General features: G+C 38.5%; 1 protein-coding gene across 2 annotated transcripts; it reads right to left on the reverse strand.

Moving 5' to 3' along the window:
• Window positions 1-317: 317 nt before the first annotated feature.
• Window positions 318-15,413, reverse strand: LOC127212774 (vomeronasal type-2 receptor 116-like). 2 transcript variants are annotated; one of them, XM_051172920.1, is made up of 7 exons: window positions 15,208-15,413; window positions 12,781-13,060; window positions 11,591-12,397; window positions 9,929-10,153; window positions 5,233-5,356; window positions 4,596-4,598; window positions 318-1,222 (listed from the first exon to the last, which is right to left on the reverse strand). In XM_051172920.1, the coding sequence occupies exons 1-7, from the start codon at window positions 15,411-15,413 to the stop codon at window positions 318-320; spliced, it is 2,550 nt and encodes an 849-aa protein (XP_051028877.1). The 2 variants fall into 2 exon arrangements, with proteins under 2 accessions (XP_051028877.1, XP_051028878.1); XM_051172921.1 differs by lacking the exon at window positions 4,596-4,598.
• Between the last annotated feature and the right edge of the window lie 8,947 nt (window positions 15,414-24,360).

A 24,360-nucleotide genomic window follows, 5' to 3' on the forward strand; every position in this document is an offset into this window, starting at 1 on the left:
TAATTTTCAAATGTATAGAAGAAGGAAGAATGATCGTGAGAGCCAAAGGGTGAGTGAACTTGCTGTGATAATATTTGTTTTAGGAATAGCACGAGGTTTACCATAACTTCTCATCCACATGACACCCCAATGTGGCCTAATTAAGGAAGACAATAACAAATGTTGGTAAACTAATTGGGAGAAAGTGTGAAGGCCTCAAGTCTACATAAAGAACTACAGGCAATTGATTAAATCTGAAAATGGAAAATGGCTCTTCCCCAGGGAAAGGAACAAATATATTGTAAGTATAATCTAAAATACAAAAAAACTATCAAGGTTCAATTAAGCGATTTATCCCTATATTTTTGACAAGAATATGAATCTGGTCTTATCAAAATAAAATAACACTTTGGGAAGAAGATGCACCCTAACAGCCCTGCACTGGAAGCCAAGATGGAGAAGACCTCCACAGCCACCATGACCTTCCCCTTAGTGCTATGGTAGACAGGAAGAAAGGTGACCCATACACTGCAGAACACCAGCATGCTGAAGGTCAGGAATTTGGCTTCATTGAACCTGTCAGGCAGATTTCTTGCCAAGAAAGCCACGGTGAAGCTTCCCAGAGCCAAGAAGCCCAAGTATCCCAGGACAAGGTGGAATGCAATGACTGAGCCTTTGTTGCACACAATTATGATCAGCCCATGTTCAGAGTGTGTATCTGTGTCAATGAAGGGTGGTGACGTTACCATCCAGATTCCACAGAGAACAAGTTGGACAAAGGTACAGATGGGAATGACAAAGTTAGGTGCCCCTGATACCAGCATCCATCTCATTCTTCTTCCTGGAGTAGTCAGCTTGAAGGCCAGGACCACAGTAATTGTCTTGGCTAAGACACTGGACAAGGCCACTGTGAAAAGGACTCCAAACGTGGTTTGCTGTAGGATGCAGGTGCCCATGTTGGGATGCCCAATGAAGAGCAAGGAGCAGAGGAAACAGAGTGTGATGGAGATCAATAGGATGTAGCTTAAAGTGCAGTTATTGGCTTTCACAATGGGCGTGTCATTATATTTCACAAAAGTACCAAGTACAAGAGATGTGAGGATAGAGAAACACACGGACATGCAGGCCAGAGCCATCCCCAGTGGGTCTTCAAAAGCCACAAAGGACACACGTCTTTGCAGGCAGTGTGTGTGCTCTGTGTTGGCATACTGGTCATCTGGGCAGCTCATACACTGCTCCATATCTGTAGAGATTAACAACAAACCATAATAAAACTTTATCATTATATACATAATCATTTAGTATCTGTATTAATCAGAGCATACCACAGTAAATGATTTGTTGTTATGCAACAATTTTTAATCTTTTTTTGTTGTTGTTGTAGGAAGCAGTGAGATCAGGATGCCCCATAGCAATCCATCCTTGGTAGTGTACCATACCACCTTCATGATAAAGGGAGAAGTAGAGATCCTTATTGTTATATCTAACCTTCACATCCATGAAAGTTTATAAAAATAAGAAAAACAATTTGTCAGTACCTTATACATAGTAATATAAAATATCTATTATTAGTTAATTACTCAAAACTTAAATTTATTACATACAGATTTGTAGACTCTGTTTGTGGTGGTTTGAGTGAAAACAGCCCAATATACTCAGAGATTTAAATGCTTGGTTACAAGGGAATAGCATTATTAGAAATGATCGGGTTATATTTTCTTGTCTGAGTTGGTTTTACACAGTTGGAATAGGTGTGTCACTGCTAGAGAAATTGTGGCAGATGGTGGGCTCACGGATTTCTAAAGCTCCAGTCACCCACCTTGTCCCTCTCTTCCTTTTGTGTTAGGATCTGTAGGTGGAACACTCCATCACTTCTCTGGGACCATGCATGGCTTCATGTTGCAATACTCTCTACACTATGATAAGGGATAATGTCTGAAAATGTATTCAAGCCCCAATTAAATGCTTTCTATCATAACTGTTGTCATAGTCAATATATTGTTATGATAGGCCTGAACATGCTGCTACTTGGTAAAATATGAACTTTGCAACTTTGGATTGCAAATGCAGTTGAATGCTTTAAGTGAGAAATAACAGGCAATACTAAGAGAAGCATAGAGGATCACACTTAGGAATATTTTAATTATGTAGGACAAGCTCAAAATGTTTGAGAGGGGAAAATATTATTAAACAGCCTAGAGACTTTTAATATTTTGAGTTATACCTTTTTCTGAAAAATTTTCTGCCTTAGGCCAAGTTGAATAGTTTTTGATGAAATGTTTTGCCTGAGAAAATGTTAAGATGGCTTAGTTTTGACTGTCTCATATGGTTATTAGTGGTCACTCCTATACACAACAATAATGAAAAGGAGCTAGGAAAGCAAGGAAAAATTCAAAATGTATAGTTTGAGGATAAGGAGAGCAGCAAGAAGTGTAATGGAGCTAAGTACAGAGCTCAAGGCATTGAAAGGTTTAAAAAGAATCCTGATGCTAAATGGACTCATTTGAGTGGCAAGCTCAGAGCAAGACCCACTGAGCTAACCTTCCTATTTATGAAAGAAATGGGATGAGAAACTTAACCTATGGAAGATATCATCCAATATAAAAAGCTGTTGGAAATGTATTTAAACAAAGGGCCAAGTTTTAGTTCCAATAATCAGAGAACCTTGGAAGCTTTGGCCACATGGTTCTGATTTTAGAGTAAAAGATAGAATTAAGGGATTGTGAAATCTCCCACCCTAACTAAGGAAAGCCAGTAAACCAATTTTTTGTCAGATATTTAAATGTGTGGAAGCCAGGAAAGGCTATTGAGTAAAGCTATGGATGTGAAGACTGGGATTTAATAGAAATCCCTGGATTTTTGGAGATATCGGAGTCATGAGATACCTGCAAAGGAAAGCTGAAGATAGGGGTTTAAACTAGCCCCAAACAGAAGTTTGCTGCCATCAACAAAAACGGAACAAGTAGGGGATGTGAGGAGTGTCTTGACATCCCACATGGAGATGCAGACTTTGAAGTTCTCTCTGCTGAATTTGGATCTGTCTTTGGATTCCACAGTGTGTCCTCACTTTGCTTTGGTTTATCCCTTTTGAAATGGTAGTATGTGTTCAGTGTCATAGTATCTCGGCAATGTGGAAGCAATGATATGCTTTATTATTTTGCTTTACAAGGAGTTACAGTTAAGAGATTGTCATGAGCCTCAGAAATGACTGTAAACTTTGGAAATTTAAACAGTGTTGAGACTGTGATAGATCGTGAGTAGTTTTGAAGTTGGGCTGTTTCTGTGTTATGATGTGGCTTCAGGCCTATGAGTCCAAAAATGTGGTATGTGGTGATTTGTGTAAGTGTAACTCTCTGCTTGATCAATAATGAGTAGCACTATTGGAAATGATTACAAGATGTTGCCTTTTGGGCTGGAGAGATGGCTCAGCGGTTAGGAGCACTGACTGCTCTTCCAGAGGTCCTGAGTTCAATTCCCAGCAACCACATGGTGGCTCACAACCATCTATAATGTGATCTGGTGCCCTCTTCTGGCCTGCAGGGGTACATGCAAGCAAAACATTGTATACATAATAAATAAATAAATAAATCTTAAAAAAAAAAAAAAAAGATGTTGCCTTTTGGTAGTAGAAGAGGCCTTGTTTCAGATAATGTGTCACTTAGAGTGGGGCTTTTGATGTTAAGATATCAAGCAGGCCCAGTGCTTCTCTCTCTGTTCCTGCTGCCTAAGTATCTGGATATAAATCATTCTCCAGAACCATATCTGCCTGTGTGTTGCCATGTTCCCTGCCATCACAAGAACAGACTAAGCCTCTGAAAGTTGAAGCAGGCCCCAATTAAATACCTTCTTTTAAAGGAATTATTATATTCATTGCATCTCTTCACAGCAATAAATCACTGAATAAGGCATCGCATCTAGATTAAAAAGCCAGCCAATACAATGCATTGTGCACATTGGCTCATACCCTTGGTCTGTATCTCCATATAGCAAAAGGATATAAAATTCCCTTATGCACATACTGTTTGCATAAAGCAATATTTCCAATAAAGAAGCTGTACATCTCATGTAAGAAAATCCACTTCAGTGTAAGTTCATCACCTCAACAATTAACATAAGGATTTTGAAAGAAGACATTTGTTTTTCAAACTAATATTCATTCCTATGATGTCTTGTATACGAACTTCTTTATATTAATATATACTTTTGTTCTTGTCATTACTCATATATTAGAAACAAAAATCATAACTACTCATGGATTTTGTATATCAGAGCACAAAATATAAGTTGTTATTAATCATTTTATTTTAAATCAATGGATATATATATGTATATATAATGTATCTGTAATGTATCTGGATTTACTCTTCCTCTCTATTCCATTTGCTGTCAACTTGAGAATAGAGGGGATATGTAGTATTGCTTCAAGTGATGGTATTGGAAGGTGGTTAAGGAAGAAATTGAAGGGGAATTTCAATTAAAATATATTTAAATTGGGTAAATTCACGTGTGCATGAGGCATGCATACAAGCGTATCCATGGCTGTGTGTGTAATTTTTGCATGTCAATGAGAGACCACATGCATCTTTGGATGTATTTGCTGTTCAAAAGACAATCACCAGCTGCTTTTCTTTGCTGACTACTCTTTGTGGTGACGTCCCTTTTCATTCCCAACTATATATTCCAAGCTAACTATCATGCAACATGATGCATATTTTGGATCCTTCCTTCCTTTCTCAGCAGCGTGTGATTACTGAGGAAATCTGCCACATCTTTGCGTGCATTTGGGAATGTGCACTCCTGTCCTGATTCTTGCACAGCAGTTGCTTCCTTCTATGAGCTATTCTCTAATATCTTAAATTCATTTTATTAAACAACAGCAAGATTATGAGCTGGGTGCTAGAAGAACAAGATTATAGACTGGTCATGGAAATTTAATTTATAGAAAAAAATCAAAGAAGATTAGACATATGCGTATCAGTATTGTGTACAAAATTTTCTGGTAGAATACTAGTTACAAACTTTTATTAAACATATTCTGGAAAATATAAGATATGTAACCATGACAATATGAGCAAAATGTGTGGTTTAAGGAAGGCAGTGCATGTTCATTCCATTGTCCATAATATGCTTGATATCAGTACAATGATACACACAGTTTCTGTCTTCAGTTTCCTTTCATGCCCTGTTAAAGTCTTAGTTTGGATAAAAGAAGATAGTCAATTTCAACAATTTCTTCTGCACACAATTACATACCTGTTTCATTAGACACTTCATTCTCTAGGCACTGGACACAATCAAAGCAGCATTCTGCCGATTGTTCCTGATATAATTTCCTGAATCCAGGAGTGCATGCCACACTGCATGTAGAAGTAGGAACCTAAAGCAGATGGAGTAAGAATTGGTAACAGAGATGGATTATATAAATTTTCTTATTATCCTGCATTATCTTATTCCAGCATTTGAGCATGTCATCTAAACCTATAATGAACTTGAAGGCAAAAAAAATAATTAGGACATTAGGTAGCATTCTATGTGTCAATGAATGTGTAAGGAAATTAAGATTTCTTTCTTCCAAAAAGTGGGAAAGAGATTATGTCTCATTTGTACAGGAGAAACATCCAGAATGGAAGACCAACAGACCAGGCTCTAAGATCAACAATTAATGAATGGGACATCAGGAAACTGAAAAGCTAATGTAAGGTAAAGGCAGTGTACACAGAACAAAACAACAGCCCATAGTGGAAAACCTGCATCCAACAGAGGGCTCATATCTAAAATATATGAAGAATTCAAGACACTAAACACCACCAAGCCAAATAGTCCAATTAAAAATGGAGTGCGAACTAAACAGATAATGCTCAATAGAGGAATATTGAATGCTGAGAAACACCTAAAGAAGTGACTTTGACATTCCACCTAAATACATCTCCAAATGGCATGGATCAATGACTCAAGTGACAACACATGCTAGCAATGACGTGGAGAAAGCGGAACACTCTTCCACTGAGGATGTGAGTGCAAACCTGTACAACCACTCTGGAAGTCAGTATTGTACTTTCTCAGAAAACTGGGAATAGTTCTACCCCGAGATCCAGCTACACCACTCCTGGGCAAATATCCAAAACATGCTCCACCATACGACAAGGGCACTTGCTCAACTGTGTTCATAGCAGCCTTATTCATAATAGCCAGAATCTGGAAACAACCTAGATGTCCTTCAACCAAAATATGCATAAAGAAAATGTGGCTCATCTACACAATGGAATACTACTCAGCTTTAAAAACAAAGAAATCTTGAAATTTGCAACAAATGGGTAGAACTAGAAATGATCATACTAAATGAGATAACTGAGACCCAAAAAGACATCCATGGCATATATGTCAACACAGATATCCTCTGAGAAACTCCACCAAGCAGGAGATAGGGACAGTTACTGAGAGAATTGAAGCTGGACGCGGGGCAGAGTGCTGAGAGTGAAACTAGCAGTCGGGGAAAGGAAGGTCTGTGATGGACCAGCAGCTATACAAGGAGACCAACAAGGCCTCTGTTTGGAAGCATGGGGGGGGGTCTCCACAGACTGATGATTCAGTCAGTGACAACGCATGCAAAGAACTAAGAACCCTTTTTAAAATGTAGCCAAATAACTGCGGTTTTCCACATTGGGAAAAAGGGGAAACTGCTGCTAAACTTCTGCTATGTACTTGAGGGCCCACTACTTTGCCTCCGCCCCTTAGCAAGATTGTGTAGCAGGCACACAGTGGAAGAGAAGGCAGACTACCCTGGGGATAGACTGTTCCCAGAGGTCTAGAGCAGGGGAATAAGCAGAAGAGGGAGGGAGGGTGACAATGGGAAGATGAGAGGGAGGAGATAACAAATAGGAGGTAAAATGAATAAATTATAATAAATAAAATACACACTTAAAAATCTGAACAGAGATGAGGGTTGCTGCAGACACAGATAAACAAATCAAGAACCATGAATGGTGAGGATCTACACACACAGCTCAATTGTAATACATAGACAGCACAGTCTCCTCGTGGGTCCCATAATATGGAGAGTATGGAACACCTCTGACATGGACTTGGGCCTCCTAAAGTTGTTCACTTACCCCCTGTAGGGTGGCCTTGAGAAGCCACAGAGGAAGAGGTTATATGTACCACCAGTGACACTGGATGAACTGAATTCAGACGTTAGGGGAGGGGAGCTTCCCTTTCTAAGGACTAGGGGAGGGATGGGAAGAGGATGGGATTGGAAGGCATTAAGGGAGGGGGCTGCAATCAGGATGTAAAGAATTCAAAAGAATTCAAACTGCTAATCCCACTACATGGGAATAGCTCTGAGACTGGCTGAGATACGAATGTATACGCATGGACAAGGCTTCATGTTGGTCACAGATCCTCTGAGACTTATTGCTAGTGGCCATTCTTAGGATACCATGAAGGAAGATTTTCAGATGTCTTACTTCTGCTTATACAATGAGCAGAGAGTCAGGCTTAATAGCTCTGTACATCCCCCACACCTCATATGATTATAATGTTAGAACCGTGTAATGCTTGTGAGAAATTACATTTTCAGAACATAAGAACCAGACACTGATGCTGGATCAAACCTGAAAGAATTCATCTCTCTCAACATGCGCCCTACTGACATTCTGAATGCCCTGTGTTCCACCCCCAGGCACCTCAGTTGCTGTTACCCATCATAATTGGGTAGCTGTTAGAAATCTGATGCCAATTTGTCCAACATTTCAGTCTGTCCCTTATAGCATTTCTGTTAAGCCTGGAATCTCTCAACGTTTAGAAACTGGACCACTAATGCAATCCCTGGCTGGTTAACTATTTTCGCCAATTTTGGGGGCCCCTTCTGAGGTATTATTTGCCCCAAATCAGCCTGAAGAAACCTTAAGGGGCTGATGTCCTGCTTCTTCTAAGGGGGGTCGGGTAGGTTCTTGTTTGTTCTTTTGGTCTACAGATCATTGTTTTCATTATGGGATAGCTATAAGTTATTATTGGTCTTATACAAAGAGAAAACAAGGTTGGACTTGGAGATATCTTTCGTAGGTAATGTTGTAGGTGCTAAAGAGAAGGAAAGGGGACTATAGAAATACAGAGGGAGGATAGAACAAAGGTAGATGGTTGAACCTACTCCTTAACTCAAGGCCTTAATTGTTACTCACAAAAAAGGTTATTTTCAATTCACTAGTATAGAATCTTGTATATACATGCAAATCATGGTCATGTCAAATACCAGTCTAATTTTGTCACAAAAATATATATTCAAGGTCTAACATATAGACATGATTCCATAGATTTACAAAGTAAAATAGTTAAATAAGGTCTTCAAAAGTCTCAAAGGCTTACAGAATATGGCATTTGTTCGTTTGTTTTTTATCCTGGTTTTTTGTTTATATGTTTGTTTATTTGTTTGTTTCTAGACAGGGTTTCTCTGTGTAGCCTTGTCTGTCCTGGACTCACTGTAGCCCAGGCTGGCCTTGAAATCACAGCAATCCAAGTCCCTCTGCTCCAATGTGTTAGTAATAATTGTATGTGCCACCATGCCCAGCCAGACTATGGTATTTAAAGAAATTTTTATTATTTTAAAGATTCTTTGACAACAAGACAAGTTAACTTCTGGCAACACTGAGCTGAACTCAAAGGAGATGATCAACATCAAAGAACCTCTTTGTCGAGTTGCCTTCAGAAGTGGCAAACAAGTTTCTGGGCAAAATGTCCTTCTTTTTGTGACAGACAGAATTCTTCCTAAAAATGGGCAAGCTTAGATGCAGGCAGGGTTGACGGCTGAGTGATGCCTCAACAAGGTAAGCACGTCTTCAATAGTTCCTGCCTCGCAAAAATGTCTAGCAGAGATATTGGGCTAGAAGGCTAAAGATGATGTCCAAGGTTATAGAAAGTGTTGAGTGACAGTTCAGGCAGTAAATTTTCTCATTCATTTTTTCATTTTAGAGGTTGCGAACCTGTACTTCTGGTTCGCTCAGGCATTTAAGTTTTATTCCTTCTAAAGTCTCTGATAGGGGTTGAAGATCACATAGTTTATTCTTACAATCAAGTTTAGTTGGTTATGTGAGAAGATATTTTAAGTTCGAGATAGATGATTTAAGTAGATTTAGATTAAGATGATTTAGTAGAGATGACGTATTATATACATATATATATTGATTTTCATTCAGAAATGTAGACTACACAAGATAAGAAAGACATTTACTTCAAGTCTGACAAATACAAAGGGCCAAATTACTATGACTGTAACAATTATATGACTCATGATTATCTTATGCTTCTTCCTGCTGTATGTAGTTTATTTTATTAATGTGTAATAATATAAATGTGTATGTTAAAAAAGAAAAGTAATTAAATAATTTTAAAGGCTTTCTTTCTTCCTAAATTGATCCACCAGGTATGCTTAAGTAGAACAAATTGTTCTTAAAGGCTTTATAGAACAAAAATGAGAACAATGAGTTGGGTGGAGGAGCAAGCATGATGGAACAGTGAAAATTATAGGATGAACATAAACAAAACACATTGTTGGAGACCCTTACACACTTGAAAAATTTTAAACTTATAATGAAATTCTACGATATAGAGAAATGTTTCTGTAAACAATTACATGATAATGTGGATTATGCTATGAAAGTATACACATATAATTACAAAACTTCATGGCTTATACCTTATCACATATTTTGAAAATTTAAATATTTTTTATTCTAATATATATATTCTAATATATATACAGTATGGGTGAAGTAGAATGTCATATTAGGTGTTCAGGGAAGCCAGAGGCAAATATCCTCATGACCTGCATTTATAAAAAACTTGTGAGTCGTCAAACATGGATGCTGAGAACTGAGCTTGAGTCCTTTGCCATCATTCCAATGCCACAATTTTTTATAACATAAAAATATGAATAATTAAAGTTATGTGTACATACCAGTGTTCCTCCCATGGACCACTCTAAATTTTCAGATATATGCAATTGATGGCTTTGTGGGAAATAAGGAGAATAGCTTCCTATTTTCACTTTTAATCCAAAACCTTGTGGAAAATTCCAAATGTTGAAAATGTCATAATCTGCACACAATTTTTTTCTCGAATTCATGTTCACTAGTTCTCCAACAGGATTAATAAATACAATGTTCTTCAGAATAGAAGCCACCTAAATGAGATGCATCATTAGATAGTTACGTATACCTACCCAGGAAGGCCAAGTGACATTGTGAATGTTCAACAATTTGCAATATAGCCTAGAAAAGACATTTATGTTGATGGTTACTTATCCAGTGAAAAAAACAAGATATCTCATAGGTAATTAAGTTATATTATACTAAATTCCTATGTTTTATGGTGCAAAATGTCAGAAAATATTTACCAAGTATTGAGTAACAAAGATCAAGAGATCTTTACATTCAGTACTTGTGTGAAAGATGTCAATACACCAACTAAATAATTCCGGATGTCAAGTGTGTGTGTTGTATGTTTCTGTGTGTGTGTGTGTGTGTGTGTGTGTGTGTGTGTGTGACTGTTTGTGTGTATGTTTGTGTGTATGTTTGTGTGTGTGTGTGACTGTGTGTGTTTGTGTGTGTGTGTGTGTGTGTGTGCAGGAAAACTTTTTTAAAGGAGAAGCAAAAATCTGAGAGAATAAGAGGCCTGGAATCTGTGGGCTGGAAGATAGGTAGTGCGTAAATCATGTAACTGATGTGTACATACATAAGATACAACTATACGATTTCATGAAATCATTATCCATGACATTGGTCAATACATATTTCTTCTTGAGGAATAAATTATATTCTAGTTGTCACATGTATACTTTGTGATAGAAATTTTAGTTATTATTTCTCATAATGAACTCATTTGGTGAAAGGCTCAGATGCATTCTCAAAAAAATGACTAATCTTCATACTTGGTGTCTGTGTGACCCACAATTAGATTAATAAAAAGCCATTCCACCTGTGGAGGGCAGAGGAGATAAAGACGTGGCTAAGATTCCTGGCCATAGGAGAGAGACAGGAATCCTGGGAAGAAGAAGAAGAAGAAGAAGAAGAAGAAGAAGAAGAAGAAGAAGAAGAAGAAGAAGAAGAAGAAGAAGAAGAAGAAGAGACAGGAAGAGGTCCTAAGAGAGAGGAGAAAATGGCTGCCATGGGTTATATGGAAAAGAAACAAATGGCCAATATGGATGGAGATTTGGCCAATATGAAGAATATTAACTTGTATTTGAGATAATGGATGGGAGGCAGCTTGACAGAAAGTATTGGAAGCAGATGGCATGGGAGTGGGGTATACCTGCTCCACTACCAAATTCCACTAGGGAAAATAGTTTAGAGGATTAATGTCTGATCTGGCCCGGGTTAACTAAGGCTATTTTAAAATATAACAAGTATCTGTGTCTTAATTGAGTGCTAGTCAGACATACTAATATTACTGATAATTTAATAACAAGAATCTTGTGTAGTATATCTATCCACCTAAAAATTTTATATTGGGGAGTTTTGAAGTTCAGAAGGCCTTCTATTCAAAGAATAATCCATATGATCATTTGTGGGGCTATTTTGAAATATCATAACTTAAGCATAATCAATATAAGATAATTTACCTGTTGACAGTCATAGAATATTCCTATGAGTTCTGCTATTTCCTGAGATTCTACTTGTTGAAGAATGACTTCATGGTAGACATGGGCCATAGCATAAACAGCATTGTATAAATTGTAACCTGCTTCACTCAGATCCATAGTAAATTTATGCTCTGATAACCATCTCAAAGAAGTGTTGAATGAACAATGATTCATTGTGCTATAGTTGGTACAGGAAATTGAACAGTTAAAATGATTCCACTTCTGTCTCATCCCAGAAATGTCTACTGGGTATTTGGAAGTGTTCATTGATTCCATAAAATTTATAAATTTGGAAATATCACCATGGTGATGTGCAAAAGTAACAGTCCCATGGAAAGGGTCGAGGTTGAAGTCTTCTTTACATGTGATGACATCCCACTGTGAGGTGGTGACCCAGATTCTCCGTACACCTAAATATACCCATCTTCTGAAGCTAGCTTCTAGGGTAGAGTTCATTTCACCATAAATGATAACAACCTTTGCTGTGGATGTCATGATTTGTTTCTCATATATTACACCTCTTGTCACATATAACTGTATATTATCTGGGATCATATTCTCAAAAGATAAACAGACTCCACTAATTTGCATCTCTTCTTTCAAATCTGAGAGAAACTGGAAGCCCTGGTCATCATCAGAGATGACCAAACCTATCCAGTACCATGAAAAATAAAGCATCAAAGAGACCATGGCCTGAGTCAAACATGTATCCTTGTGTGCTATCTGGTAGACATGGGGAAACTGGGCATTGTCATTCAGAATAGAAAGAAATGGTCCAAAGAAAATCTGAAGGATGAAAAACAGAAGAAGCTATGTAAGGAATATGATTGGTTGGAAGTTCTCTCTTAGATATAAGTTGTGTTACTCACCATCCAGAACTCCTATAAAGGACAATAAGATCACTTTCTAAAGGTGCTATATTATCCCAATAGAATTCTTTAATGTTTCTGACATGCCTGTATGTTCAGCCAAAGTTTTTGTGTGTTTCTCCATTCACTCATTCTTTGTAGTACAAGGAAATATTAGTGACGTATAAATAATGTGTGCTTTAGTTCTTTAGAGTATACAGTTCAGCACACACAAATCCATGCTGCCCATTCATTCTCTGTCATAACTTAGGGTTAGCATAGGTAAATTGTTACCTCTCCTTTTTAATCACACAGCCTCACCTTTGGACTTCTAGAAAAAATCGCCAGTTTTAAAGATGTAGTCCATGATGGTCCTGTAAGTCCTACATCACATACAGTTATTCCACAGATATAGTTAGGAAATGTGTGATTACTGGTTTTTGGTGAAATGTATTTATCAATTACATCCCATGTTTCAAAACAGATATCAACAGGAATGCTAAATAACAGAGACACGTTGGGTAAAATGTAGGAGTTCTTGTTGATCTCATCAGTAGCAAAAAGCAGTACAAGGATAAACTCATATTTCCATGTTGGTATTCTAAAAGGAAACAGAAGATCATTATGGAGAATATTGCAAAAATGAAAAGCTCAAGTGATCATCCTGCATGCATTAACCAAGTCACAGAAAGACCCACATTGTATACGTTTACTTATAATTGGGCACTAGCCCAAAAGACATGTCCCGTGAAAGTCTTCACTTACCAGAAGATTGGAATAGATGTGAGGACTTCCTACTGGGACTCTATGTGAGAGAAATATGGGAGTATGGGCAATTAGAAAGATCCAGATAGTCCTAGAAACCTACAAGAACATCATGATGGATGGATCTGGACCCAGGCAGGACTACTCAAACTATTGTACTAACCAAGGACAATACCTGCAGTAAACATTGAGATCCTCCTCAGATCTATCCAATGGATAGGACATGATCCACAGTTGTGTGTGGAGCAGGGACTGACTCTGACATGAACTCTGATTTCCCATACTTGACCATTTCCCCTTGGTGAGGAGGCCTGATGGCACTCAGAGTGTGGATAAACAGACTACAAGATGAGACTTGATAGCTTGTGACAATATGATGGGGTAGGATGTCCCCTTCTGTCACAGACCTAGGGGACAGGAATAGGGAGAAAGAAGGATGGAGAGCAGAACAGGAGGGTATTTGTAAAGGGATAACAATAGAGTTGAAATCTGAATAAACTAATTAAATAAAAAACATTAAAACAAAAAATTGGAGCATTCTCATACTGGCAACTTATAAGCACACCTGAAAGCTCTAGAACAAAGAGAAACAAATATAGCCAATGGGAGTAGAGAACAGGAAATAATCAAACACTTGGCTGAAATCAGTAAATTAGAAACAAAGATGACATTACAAAGAATCAATGAAACCAAGAGCTGGTTTATCATTATATACTCCTTATATGTATTGATTATGTACAATCTCCTAAATTCTGTATGATTTGTAAATGTTTGCTTAAATAAATAATGCATTTAAGTATAGGCCATGTTTATATTTTTAATAGTGCCATTAATGAAAATTTTCATTGTTCCCCCTATAAGAGGGAGTATGAAAGATGAGACAACAGAAAAGCAAATTCTGTTGGTGTAAGCTGAAAAATAATAATGTGAAGCCACCATCAGAATTAATGTGGACACAGTGGGTAACAGTTGTAAAATACATTTCATAAAATCCACATGAGATGCAATTGAAATGATATGTGGCATGAGAATCAGAGGCTAAAGAAATCACAGAAATGGTCAGTATGTAGATAAATAAAGCCCAGGCACATTATATGTACAAAGTTGATGAATTTCAATACTTTTCCCCTTTTCTCTATGCTGTGCAGTCACCACTGTTAAGTTCTGACACTTGGGATATAAGAATTTCATAAACAAATTGAGAACACCTCATTTTCAAGTGGGAGTACATTAGTACTCCTAAATTTTCCCTAATGTTACATGTTTTCACTAATTAATATGAATATTTATGTCTTTCATATTAATCATGCTGCAAATCTGTAACTGAACATATGCACAAGTGAAACAAAATAAAATTGTGGAGACATTGAATCTTACAGCTGATTTTTTCCATACTTATTGTCAGTTCCAGAATGACATTAGGTACTGGCATAGATTATTAAAACAATGTATATGTATTTTCACAAATATGTATGTAATATTCCACATATAATCACACATCTTTCTATGTATGAAAATCAACCCCATTGTTAAAGATCAAAATTAAGTAACCTCTTCTTAAAGACCTTTAGGAATACATGCTGGTGGAAGAATTCTTTCACTTGCCACTTGAAGAGACACAGTGGTGCAGCCTTTTCACACTGAACTCATGCCAGTGGTGTGGATTGTGTTTTCATGTCAGATCATGAGACCTTGCGCAATAACAACTTTGAACATAAGGTGATCCATGAGGCAGAAAAGTGAAATCTGAATTTCTCACCTTACAGCTTAGTGAATTGGAGTATAATATAATAAATCCACACTACAATGAAATGCACTTAAAATACTAAAAATAATGATGAATAAAGGAGAAATGTTTCTGTAGTTCTAATGCTACTGAGGGAACTAGAGGAAGAAAACCTCAAAGTTTCTTTACAGAGGCAAACATTTTTAATCCATGACATTCATGAGGGAATGAAGAAGTTAATGACTTTAATGACTTACTTAAAATCAAGGATTCTGTTATAAAAATCTTCTTCTACAGGTTCCTGAGATGTGAAAAGAACAAAATTACAGTCTGTATGTAAATCTCCATCATCATCTTCACTGTGCTTTATTCTCCAAAAGCAGACGGGGTCTGTCAAACTGAACAAGATGAGAGAAAATTTCAGAAGCAAGAAGGAAATAATGAAAGCATGCAGCTTCCTCATGTCTGCCAAAATCTAAGACTTAGCAGAGGTGAAAACAGTTTCTCATGCAGACAAACATCACACACACATAGCTCTATGTATCTCTGTTATTACCATTACAGACTGCAGGGGACATATTTATATCTCCTAGTTTTCTTCTGCCCGTTCTGTGTCATTCTCCCTTGATACAGCTGGAAAATCTTGGCCTCAAAATCTGGATCTGACATCTGAAATATTTTCATCACAATAGGTCAGAAAACATGTTATGAAGGGCATGTTCTTCAGCCCCAGGTGACATGATTTCATTCATATTATTACATAATTGCCCCTGGGACAATTTTCTCTTGGGCAGTTGTGGTTCCCAGGCTTTGTGAGTACCCACATGCATGACCAAAATTGACAATCATTTCAGTAGATTTCATATGAACTTTCATAAGATAAGAGGTGAGATTATAAATGTCCCATGCTATTGAGAGGTATTATTGAATTATGGGACAACATTGTCCTGTTTTCCACGATAGCGAATGGTATTCTTAAATATAGTATCCAGCCTAAATCATATCTCCTTCAATGTGATGCTTATATGCTAATGTATTCTAGTCACATGTGCAAAATATCACAAAACTACCTCTGTTCAACTTCCACTGGAAGACTTATTATCTTGCCAATGCCAGAATATTTATGAAATATAGTAACTTAACATCAGCCAAGTCCAATATACATTCAAATACAGATCTTCACAGTCAGACTGAGTTCTAAAACATGAAAACATGTTCTCTCTTATTCATTCCTCATCTTCAGTGTCTGGTAGTGAAACATTACTTTACCTAGAACAGTTGTTTCCTCCATACTTGCCCCTCTTTCTGAGTAAGATATGTATCATATCTAATTTCCTTATGTAGTCTTTTCTTTTAAGGCTTTGCCTATAGAAAGAACCTTTGTCTTTGTTTACAGACTCTGGTGTCCTCAGTTTGATCACTTCCCCTTGGTGGGGAAGCCTGGCAGTTCACAGAATACGGGGAAGCAGGCTATCCAGATGAGAGTTGATGGGGTGTGGTCATATGGTGGGGGAAGATTTCTCCTTCTGTCAGAGATCTTGAGGAGAGCAATAAGGTGGGAGGGTGGAAACAAGAAGATACAAGTAAGGGGATAACATTTTGGATGTAATCTGAATAAATTATAACAAATTAAAATTTAAAAATTAAAAAAGTAGGAACGTTTGGTTTGTTAGAATGTAGAAAATATATTGCCTAATAGAGAGTCTCTTTTTATTACTTAATTAATTTATTCAGGTTACAACTCAATTGTTATCCCATCACTTGTATCCTCCCATTCTTCCCTCCCTCCAGCTTTTATCCTATTCCCCTTCCCTAGGTCTAAGACCAAGGGAGACCTCCTCCCCCACTATATGGCCATAGGCTATCAACTCTCATCTTGCTAGCCTGCTTATTCTTTCTTTGAGTGCCACTAGGCCTCCCCACCAAGGGGAGGTGGTGAAATGTGGACCACTATAGGTCATGTCACAGTCCCTGCTCTCCACATAATTGTGGAGAATGTCCTGTCCATTTGGTAGATCAGAGTAGGTGATTGATGTTTAATACTTACATTAATCTTGATTGGTGCAATAATTTGAGAAGAGCCTCCTGGGCCCCGATCCACCCATCACAATGTTCTTGTAGGTTTTTAGGACCCTCTGGGTCCTTCTGTTTTCCCATCTCCTCTATTTCTCTTACCTACAATCCAAATAGGATGTCCTCACATCTATCCAAATCTCCTGGTAAGTGAAGACACTCATGGGACATGCCTTTTGGGCTAGTGCCCAATTATAAGTGAGTATATAGCATGTGAGTCTTTCTGCTTCTGGATTAACTCACTCAGTACGATCATTTCTAGTTCCATCCATTTGTCCACAAATTTTGGCAATTCCTTGGTTTTTTTTTTCTTCCATCTTAATTTTTTATTTTTTACATGTATATTTGTTATGATACATATATACAATAAACTACAACAAGAAGAACCATGAATAATCAGGAATTATATAAATGTTACATTTTTAGTGTTTTGGATTTGTATTTGGCAGCCTTGAAGAGAACATGTTTCCTATCTTGGTGTGTCTGAAATTCTGAATGTAAATCAATATTTATCATATCTCATCATTATCAACAATTCCTTGTTTTTAATAGCTAAGTAGTATTCCATAGTGGAAATGCACCACAGTTTCTTTAAGCATTCTTCTACTGAGGGACACTTAGGCTGTTCTGGCTATTATGAAGATGGCTGCTATGAACATTGTTGAGCGTATGTCCTTTATGTATGGTGGAGCGTTTCCTGGGTATATTTTTAAGAGTGAAATAGCTGGGTCTTGAGGAAGCCCTATTCCCAGTTTTCTGAGAAAGTGCCAGATAGATTTCCAAAGTGGTTGTACAAGTTTGAATTCCCACCAGCAACAAAGGAGTGTTCCTCTTTCTCCACATCCTCACCAACATGTGGTGTCCCTTGACTTTTTTATCTTAGCCATTCTGATGTGTGTAAAATTGAATCTCAGCATTGTTTTGATTTGCAGTTCTCTGATGACTAAAGATGTTGAGCATTTCTTTAAGTGTTTCTCAGTCACTCGATATTCCTCTGTGGAGAATTCTCTGTTTAGTTCTGAGCCCCATTTCTCAATTGGGTTATTTGGTTTGGTGGTGTTTAGTTTCTTGGGTTCTTTATATATTTTGGATATTAGACATTTGTGAGATGTAGTGTTGGTGAAGATCCTTTCCCAGTCTGTAGGCTGTCGCTTTGTTCTGTTGACAGCGTCTCCTGCCTTACAGAAGCATGTCATCCTCATGAGGTCCCATTTATTAATTGTTGACCTTAATTCCTGGGCTGTTGGTGGTCTGTTCAGGAAGTTGTCTCCTGTGCCAATGTGTTGTAGGCTCTTCTCCACTTTTTCTTCTAACTGATTTAGTGTCTCTGGTTTTATATTGAGGTCTTTAATCCACTTGAACTTGAGTTTTCTGCATGGTGACAAATATGGGTCTATGTATATCTATATGTAGACATCCAGTTAGATCAGCCCCATTTACTGAAGATGCTATCCTTTTTCCATTGAATAGATTTGGCATCATTGTCAAAAATCAAGTGAGTATGTGTGTGGATTCAATTCTGGGTCTTCGGTTCAGTTCCAGTGATCAACCAGCCTATGGTGTCACTACCATATTGCTTTAATTATTGTTGATCTATAGTACAGCTTGAGATCGGGTATGGAGATTCCTCCAGGCATCTGTTATTCCATGGGATTGTTTTTGCCATTCTGTGTTTTTTGTTTTTCCATATGAAGTTGAGAATTGATCTTTCAATGTCTTAAAATTTTTGTAGGTATTTTGAAGGGAATTGCATTGAATCTGTAAATTGCTTTTGATAAGCTGGCCATTTTTACTATGTTAATTGTCCTGATCCACCAAAAAGGGAGATCTTCCCATTGTATAATGCCATCTTCCATCTCTTTCTTCAGAGATTTGAAGTGTTTTTCAAATAAGTCCTTCACTTTCTTGCTTAGAGTTACTCCTTCTTCAGATTAGGAAAATGCTTCTATGATTTTGTTGAAGATATTTTCTGGGCCATGGAATCATGCATCTTCTCTGTCCTCAATGCCTATTATTCTAAGGTTTTTGTCCTTTCATGTTGTCTTTGATCTCTTGGATGTTCTGTGTCAGGAATTTTTCAGATTTAGCATTTCCTTTGACGGTTGTTTCAAGTTCTATGATTGTATCTTCAAGTCCTGAGATTCATTCCTCCATTTCTTGGATTCTGTTAGAGAAGGTAACCTCCGTGTTGCTTGCTTTCTTCTCTATGGCCTCTTGATCCCATTTTTCTTCTGTATGTGCCATTATCACTGCTTCCATTTCATCTTCAGATCTTGAACTCCTATATTGATTTCCTTCATCTGGTTGTTTGTATATTCCTGAATTTTTTCCAGTGTCTCTCTATAGGCTTCTTTTATGTCTTCCACCTGTTTGGCTGCATCTTCCTGCATTTGATTATGGATTTTATTAATTTACTCCATTATCACCTTCATTACCAAGGATCTGAAGTCATTTTCTTGTATTTTGATTGTATTTGAGTTCTCAGGCTTGCTTTCTTTGGGCTAGCTGGGATCTAGAGATGCCAAGTTGTTTTGGTTTTTGTTGTTTGCATTATTACACTGTCCTTTAGTCATCTTGCTATCTCTGAGGTTGGGTGGTAGCTTCTGGTGTCCTTCACTGGTCATTAAGAGTAGATAGTTGGTGAGTGATTGTAGGTCATGTGCCCTTGCCTGTGGGTATCAGGGATTTCTTCCCTGGAACCATCAGGTGACCTGGTTTCTGCTCCAGGAGACTTTGCTCTACACCATAAGCTCCTGGCTAAGTCAACAGAGGTAGGCTTCTGCCTGATCTCATTCACTCTACTGAAGTGATTCCAACCAGCTGTGTTGGGGGCCACTGTCCCCGACCCGCGGGTTCAGTTATTCGTGGAGTGGCGAGGAGGGTTGCGACCTGTGAATAAAGAATTAGGCGGGAGAGAGAGACACGAGCCCAGGAAAAACTTTGCTTATCGAGGGCCGTTTATTATAAGGGGGTATCCAAATTTATAGTAAGCTTCTGAAAGGGCGGGGGTAGGAAGGAATGCAGTGGGAAAGTACAGAATCTTCTGGGGTAAGAACCCCGGGGTAATGTGTGGGGAGGGGGAGGAAATAGGTGGCTTCTCTCAGAAGTCACGGTACGCTGAATGTTCCTTTTCTCAGGGCCAGGCAGAATGTTTGATAAGTTCTTTCAACAGTAGGCTTGAAGCCAGCTGGAGTCTGGCTCAGCCAGGGGTCTCTTGGCTCCCAACAGGCCACTGTTTAATTTTCTGTCCTGACCCCTCAGGCCAGTCTAGCCTCTCCCAAGCATGTGGCAGATCCTGCTGGGCAATGAGGACTGGCTAGGCCAGGTTTTAACTGTCCAATTGTCCAGGCCTGGACCTCTGTGGCCCGTAGTCAGGTTCTTGCCCAGAACAGTCTAGATAGCAGACTAGTCTAGATTACACACCTTTGGTAGTTCAGTCTCAATGAGGTATGGCCACAATTGAGACCCCCTTCCAGGCCCCTCAGGGCAGTGTAGCTTCTCCCACAAGTGTGGGAGTCCCTGCTCGGCCATGGGTACTGTCCTCACCAGGCTTTAGCTGCCCAATTGTCCAGGCCAGGACCACTGTGGCCCACAGTCAGGTTCCTGACAGGACCAGTCTAGATTGTGGACCACTCTAAATTGCGCACCTTTGGTGGTTCAGTCCCACTGACCTGTGGCCTCAATTCAGACCCCCTTCCAGGCCACTCAGGGCAGTCTAGCTTCTCCCACAGGTGTGGGATTCTCTGATGGGCTGTGGGGACTGAACTGGCAGAGTTCTATCAGCCCAATTTGGCAGGCTCTGTCCACTGAGGCCAGCTGCTTGGCTCCAGCCTGGGCCTGCCAAGACTGCAGACACAGTTGTTGTATACAATGTTCACCATTGCCTGGGCTTCCCCATGGTCTCGGGGGCTCTCTCTGGACTGGTTTGGGGTAGGTGGGGTTGTCTGAGGATAGATTCACCTGTTTTCCTGAGATTTCCCCAGGTCAAGAGCTCCCACCCACTGTGCCTGTACTATAGAGGCTGGCTGCAGTCACAGGTGGATTCCATTCCATAGTCTGGGGAGTGGGTTCAGGACCTCTGTGGGCTATTGTTTGACCCAAGGCCAGGCCAACATGTGGTCTGCACTGTGTGGGACCCCACCTGCCTAGTGATCTCCAGCTATTTTGGTCTGTGGTTCTCAGTTGGTCCTTGCTCTCCCTACTGTAGATCAGATAGAGTACATGATAGGCACTGCCATCTTGCACCAATAGAACCTAATCCAAGAGTTTATTAATGAGTGTGAATTAGTTATTTTCATGCATCATCATTGATGACAGAGGAAACATTCATATATTATATAAAAAGAGTAAACTTTCCTATTATTCATAGGTTTTTCCATTTTTATTTATTTAATGATATCATTTATGTCATTTCCATATCTTTACTATCCTCAATTATACGGCAATAAATGTAGATGTGTCTATAGGATGGTGAGTTATACATCTGTGTTACATTTTGAAGAGTGGTAGAAAGGTACAATTTAATTTGAATTATTGTTTTTGATTTAACCTTACTGTAGATAGATTCCATCCCCACTTGAATAGAGGGAATTCTTTCCCCCTAAGTCCTAACCTACTGTGTTGGATTTATTTTAGCATGTTTGCCATCCTTATCTTATTGGCATAGAATCTCATGTGGATTTAGGTTGTGCTTTGTCTGTCATTATTAGTTTGAAATTTTCATAAACTATTTGAATATGTGTTTGTTATGTATCATATCTTCTGCTCAATAATTTAGAAGGCTTACTAATTGGGGGAATTGAGCATATATGTGTTTGATACTTTTCTTTCTTTGTGTATTTTGGACATTAATCCCTTGTGAAATGAAAGGGGAGCAGACGTTTTTCCCACTATGGAGGCTTCACTGTTTCCTTGATGTGCACTTTCTGACTACAGCATTGCATCCAGCAACTCTGAAATGTTGTTCTGAGCTGTTGACAGACATCCCAGATGCCACTGTCTGCACATGCTCATTGGAATTCATATAATATACTCAAGTTATTTCAAACCTGCAGGTCACACATTCACTTTGAATTTTTTCCATAGAATGAGAGATAATGTCCCATGCAGTTTTGGAACACAGGAATTTAATTACTACTTTACTTGCCTTTTGCCTTGATGCTTAACTATTTATGTATTATGGTGAATGAAGGTGGCAAGAATGTAGAACTGACATACTAGTTTTGAAGGAAGAAAGGAAGACACAGCAAACAAGGATTTGACCAGGAAATATGACTCATCTAAACATTGCTGGCACAATTCCTGGACGAGAAGTTCTTTCTTTGGTGAAAGGTCCCAAGAAGGCAGGTTCAGGTGATTAGAGAAAAAGAAGATAGAACATGTGATCTCAGGAAGTCTTGTATACTCTAGTTCATATCCCAAGAAAGTTTATTATGAAGTACATCATCTTATATATTTTATTTATTTATTTACTTTATATCCCAAACACAGCTTCCTTTCCCTGGTCTTCTCGCATTTCACTTACCCTCTCTCTCCCCTACTCCCACCCTTTCTCCTCCGAGAAGGGGAGGCTTCCCATGCATATTAACCAGCCTCAGCATATCAAGTTATAATAGACTATATTGATCTTCTTCTATTGAGGCTAGAGGAGGCCGCCCAAGGGCAGATGACAGAATCAGAAACAACCCCTTCTCCAGATGTTAGAAGCCCCAGAGGAAGACCAAGCTAAAAAAGCTGTACATATGCTCAGAGAGCCTAGGTTTATTCCATGAACACTTTGTATTTGGCAGTTCAGTCAATGTGCAACCCTATTACTGGGGTTAATTGATTCTGTGGGTTTTCTTGTGGTGTCCTTAACCGTTCTGGCTACTACAAATCTTCCTCCCACTATGTGCTGGATTCTCATAGCTCCACCTAGTTTTTAACTGTGTGTCTCCATGTAACTTATTCCATCAAGTACTGAGTGAAGCTTCTCTGATGACAACTGGGCTAGATTCCAATGTATGGCTATGGCAGAATATCATTAGAAATCATTTCATTGGCTTTCTTTGGCCAGTCATGTTTGGTTCTACAGTGGTCTCTGGTTTATCAATACTCTGATTCCTGGTTATTGACTAGTGTAAGGAGTTAGTTCCTTTTCATGGCATGGGTCTCAAGCTGGGCCAATCATTAGTTTGCCACTTCCATTATTTCTGTGCCACCTTTGGAGGTCAAAGTTTTTGTGGGTGGGTTGTTGTCCTAGCCCCTCCATTGGAAGTCTTTTCTAGTTAAGGGAAATAACTAGTTCAATCTCAGAATATCGCAGTACTAGGTTTCTTAGCTAGGCTCACATTCATAGACTCTGATGAGTTTCCACTGCCCTAAGATTCTAGCTTTTCATAGAAATGCTTCCTCATGCCTGATTACAGTTGTCTTTCCAAGAGAAAGTTCCATCAGTCCTTCCCTCCTAAAATCCCTCCTGTTTCCATCCCCATCCCCATCTTCATATGCATTCAGTCCTCTGCTCCCCATACCCACTCTCTGTCCACCTATTACATCTATTCTATTATCTGTGTCATTAATATTCACATGACTTTGTTTTGAGCCCTGCTTGTTACTTAGCCTCTGTGAGTCTGTGGATTTTAGTATGGTTATCCTAACTTTACAGCTAATATCTACTTATAAGTGAGGATACTCTATGATTGTGTTTATGTGCCTTGGGTACCGCGCTCAGGGTGAACTTTTCTAGTTCCATCCATATGCCTACATATTTCATTATATTATTTTAATAGCCGAGTAATACTCCATTCTGTAAATGTACCACATTTTCTTTATCCATTCTTTGACTGAGGGACATCTAGGTCCTTTCCAGTTTCTAGCTCTCAGAAATAAACGTGTGGTAATTGTAGTTAAGCAAAAGTCCTTAGAGTATGGTGGAGCATAATTTGGGAATAAGCAGATCTATTCCCAATATTCCGAGAAACATCCAAATTGAGTTCCATTTGTTGTACACATTTTCATTCCTACCTTGCAAGCATGAGCTGTAACTTCAGTTTTTGATCTTAGTGTTTCTAAAGGATGTAAGATCAGCTTTATTTGAATTTCCCTGATGGCTAAGGATGTTGAATTTAACAAGTACTTCTTGTCCATTAAAGATTCTTCAGTTGAGAATTATTTGTTTAGATATGTACCTCATTTTAACTGGGTTATTTTGTTCGTTGACATATAGTTTCTTGAGTTCTTTATAAATTTTTTATATCAGCTCTCTGTCTGATGTGAGGCTCATGGAGATCTTTCACTATTCTGAGGGATGCTGTTTTGCCCTTTTGACAGTGTCCTTTGCCTTATGGAAGCTTTTC

This window comes from Acomys russatus, chromosome 31, assembly GCF_903995435.1.
Source record: "Acomys russatus chromosome 31, mAcoRus1.1, whole genome shotgun sequence".
Lineage (NCBI taxonomy): Eukaryota > Metazoa > Chordata > Mammalia > Rodentia > Muridae > Acomys > Acomys russatus.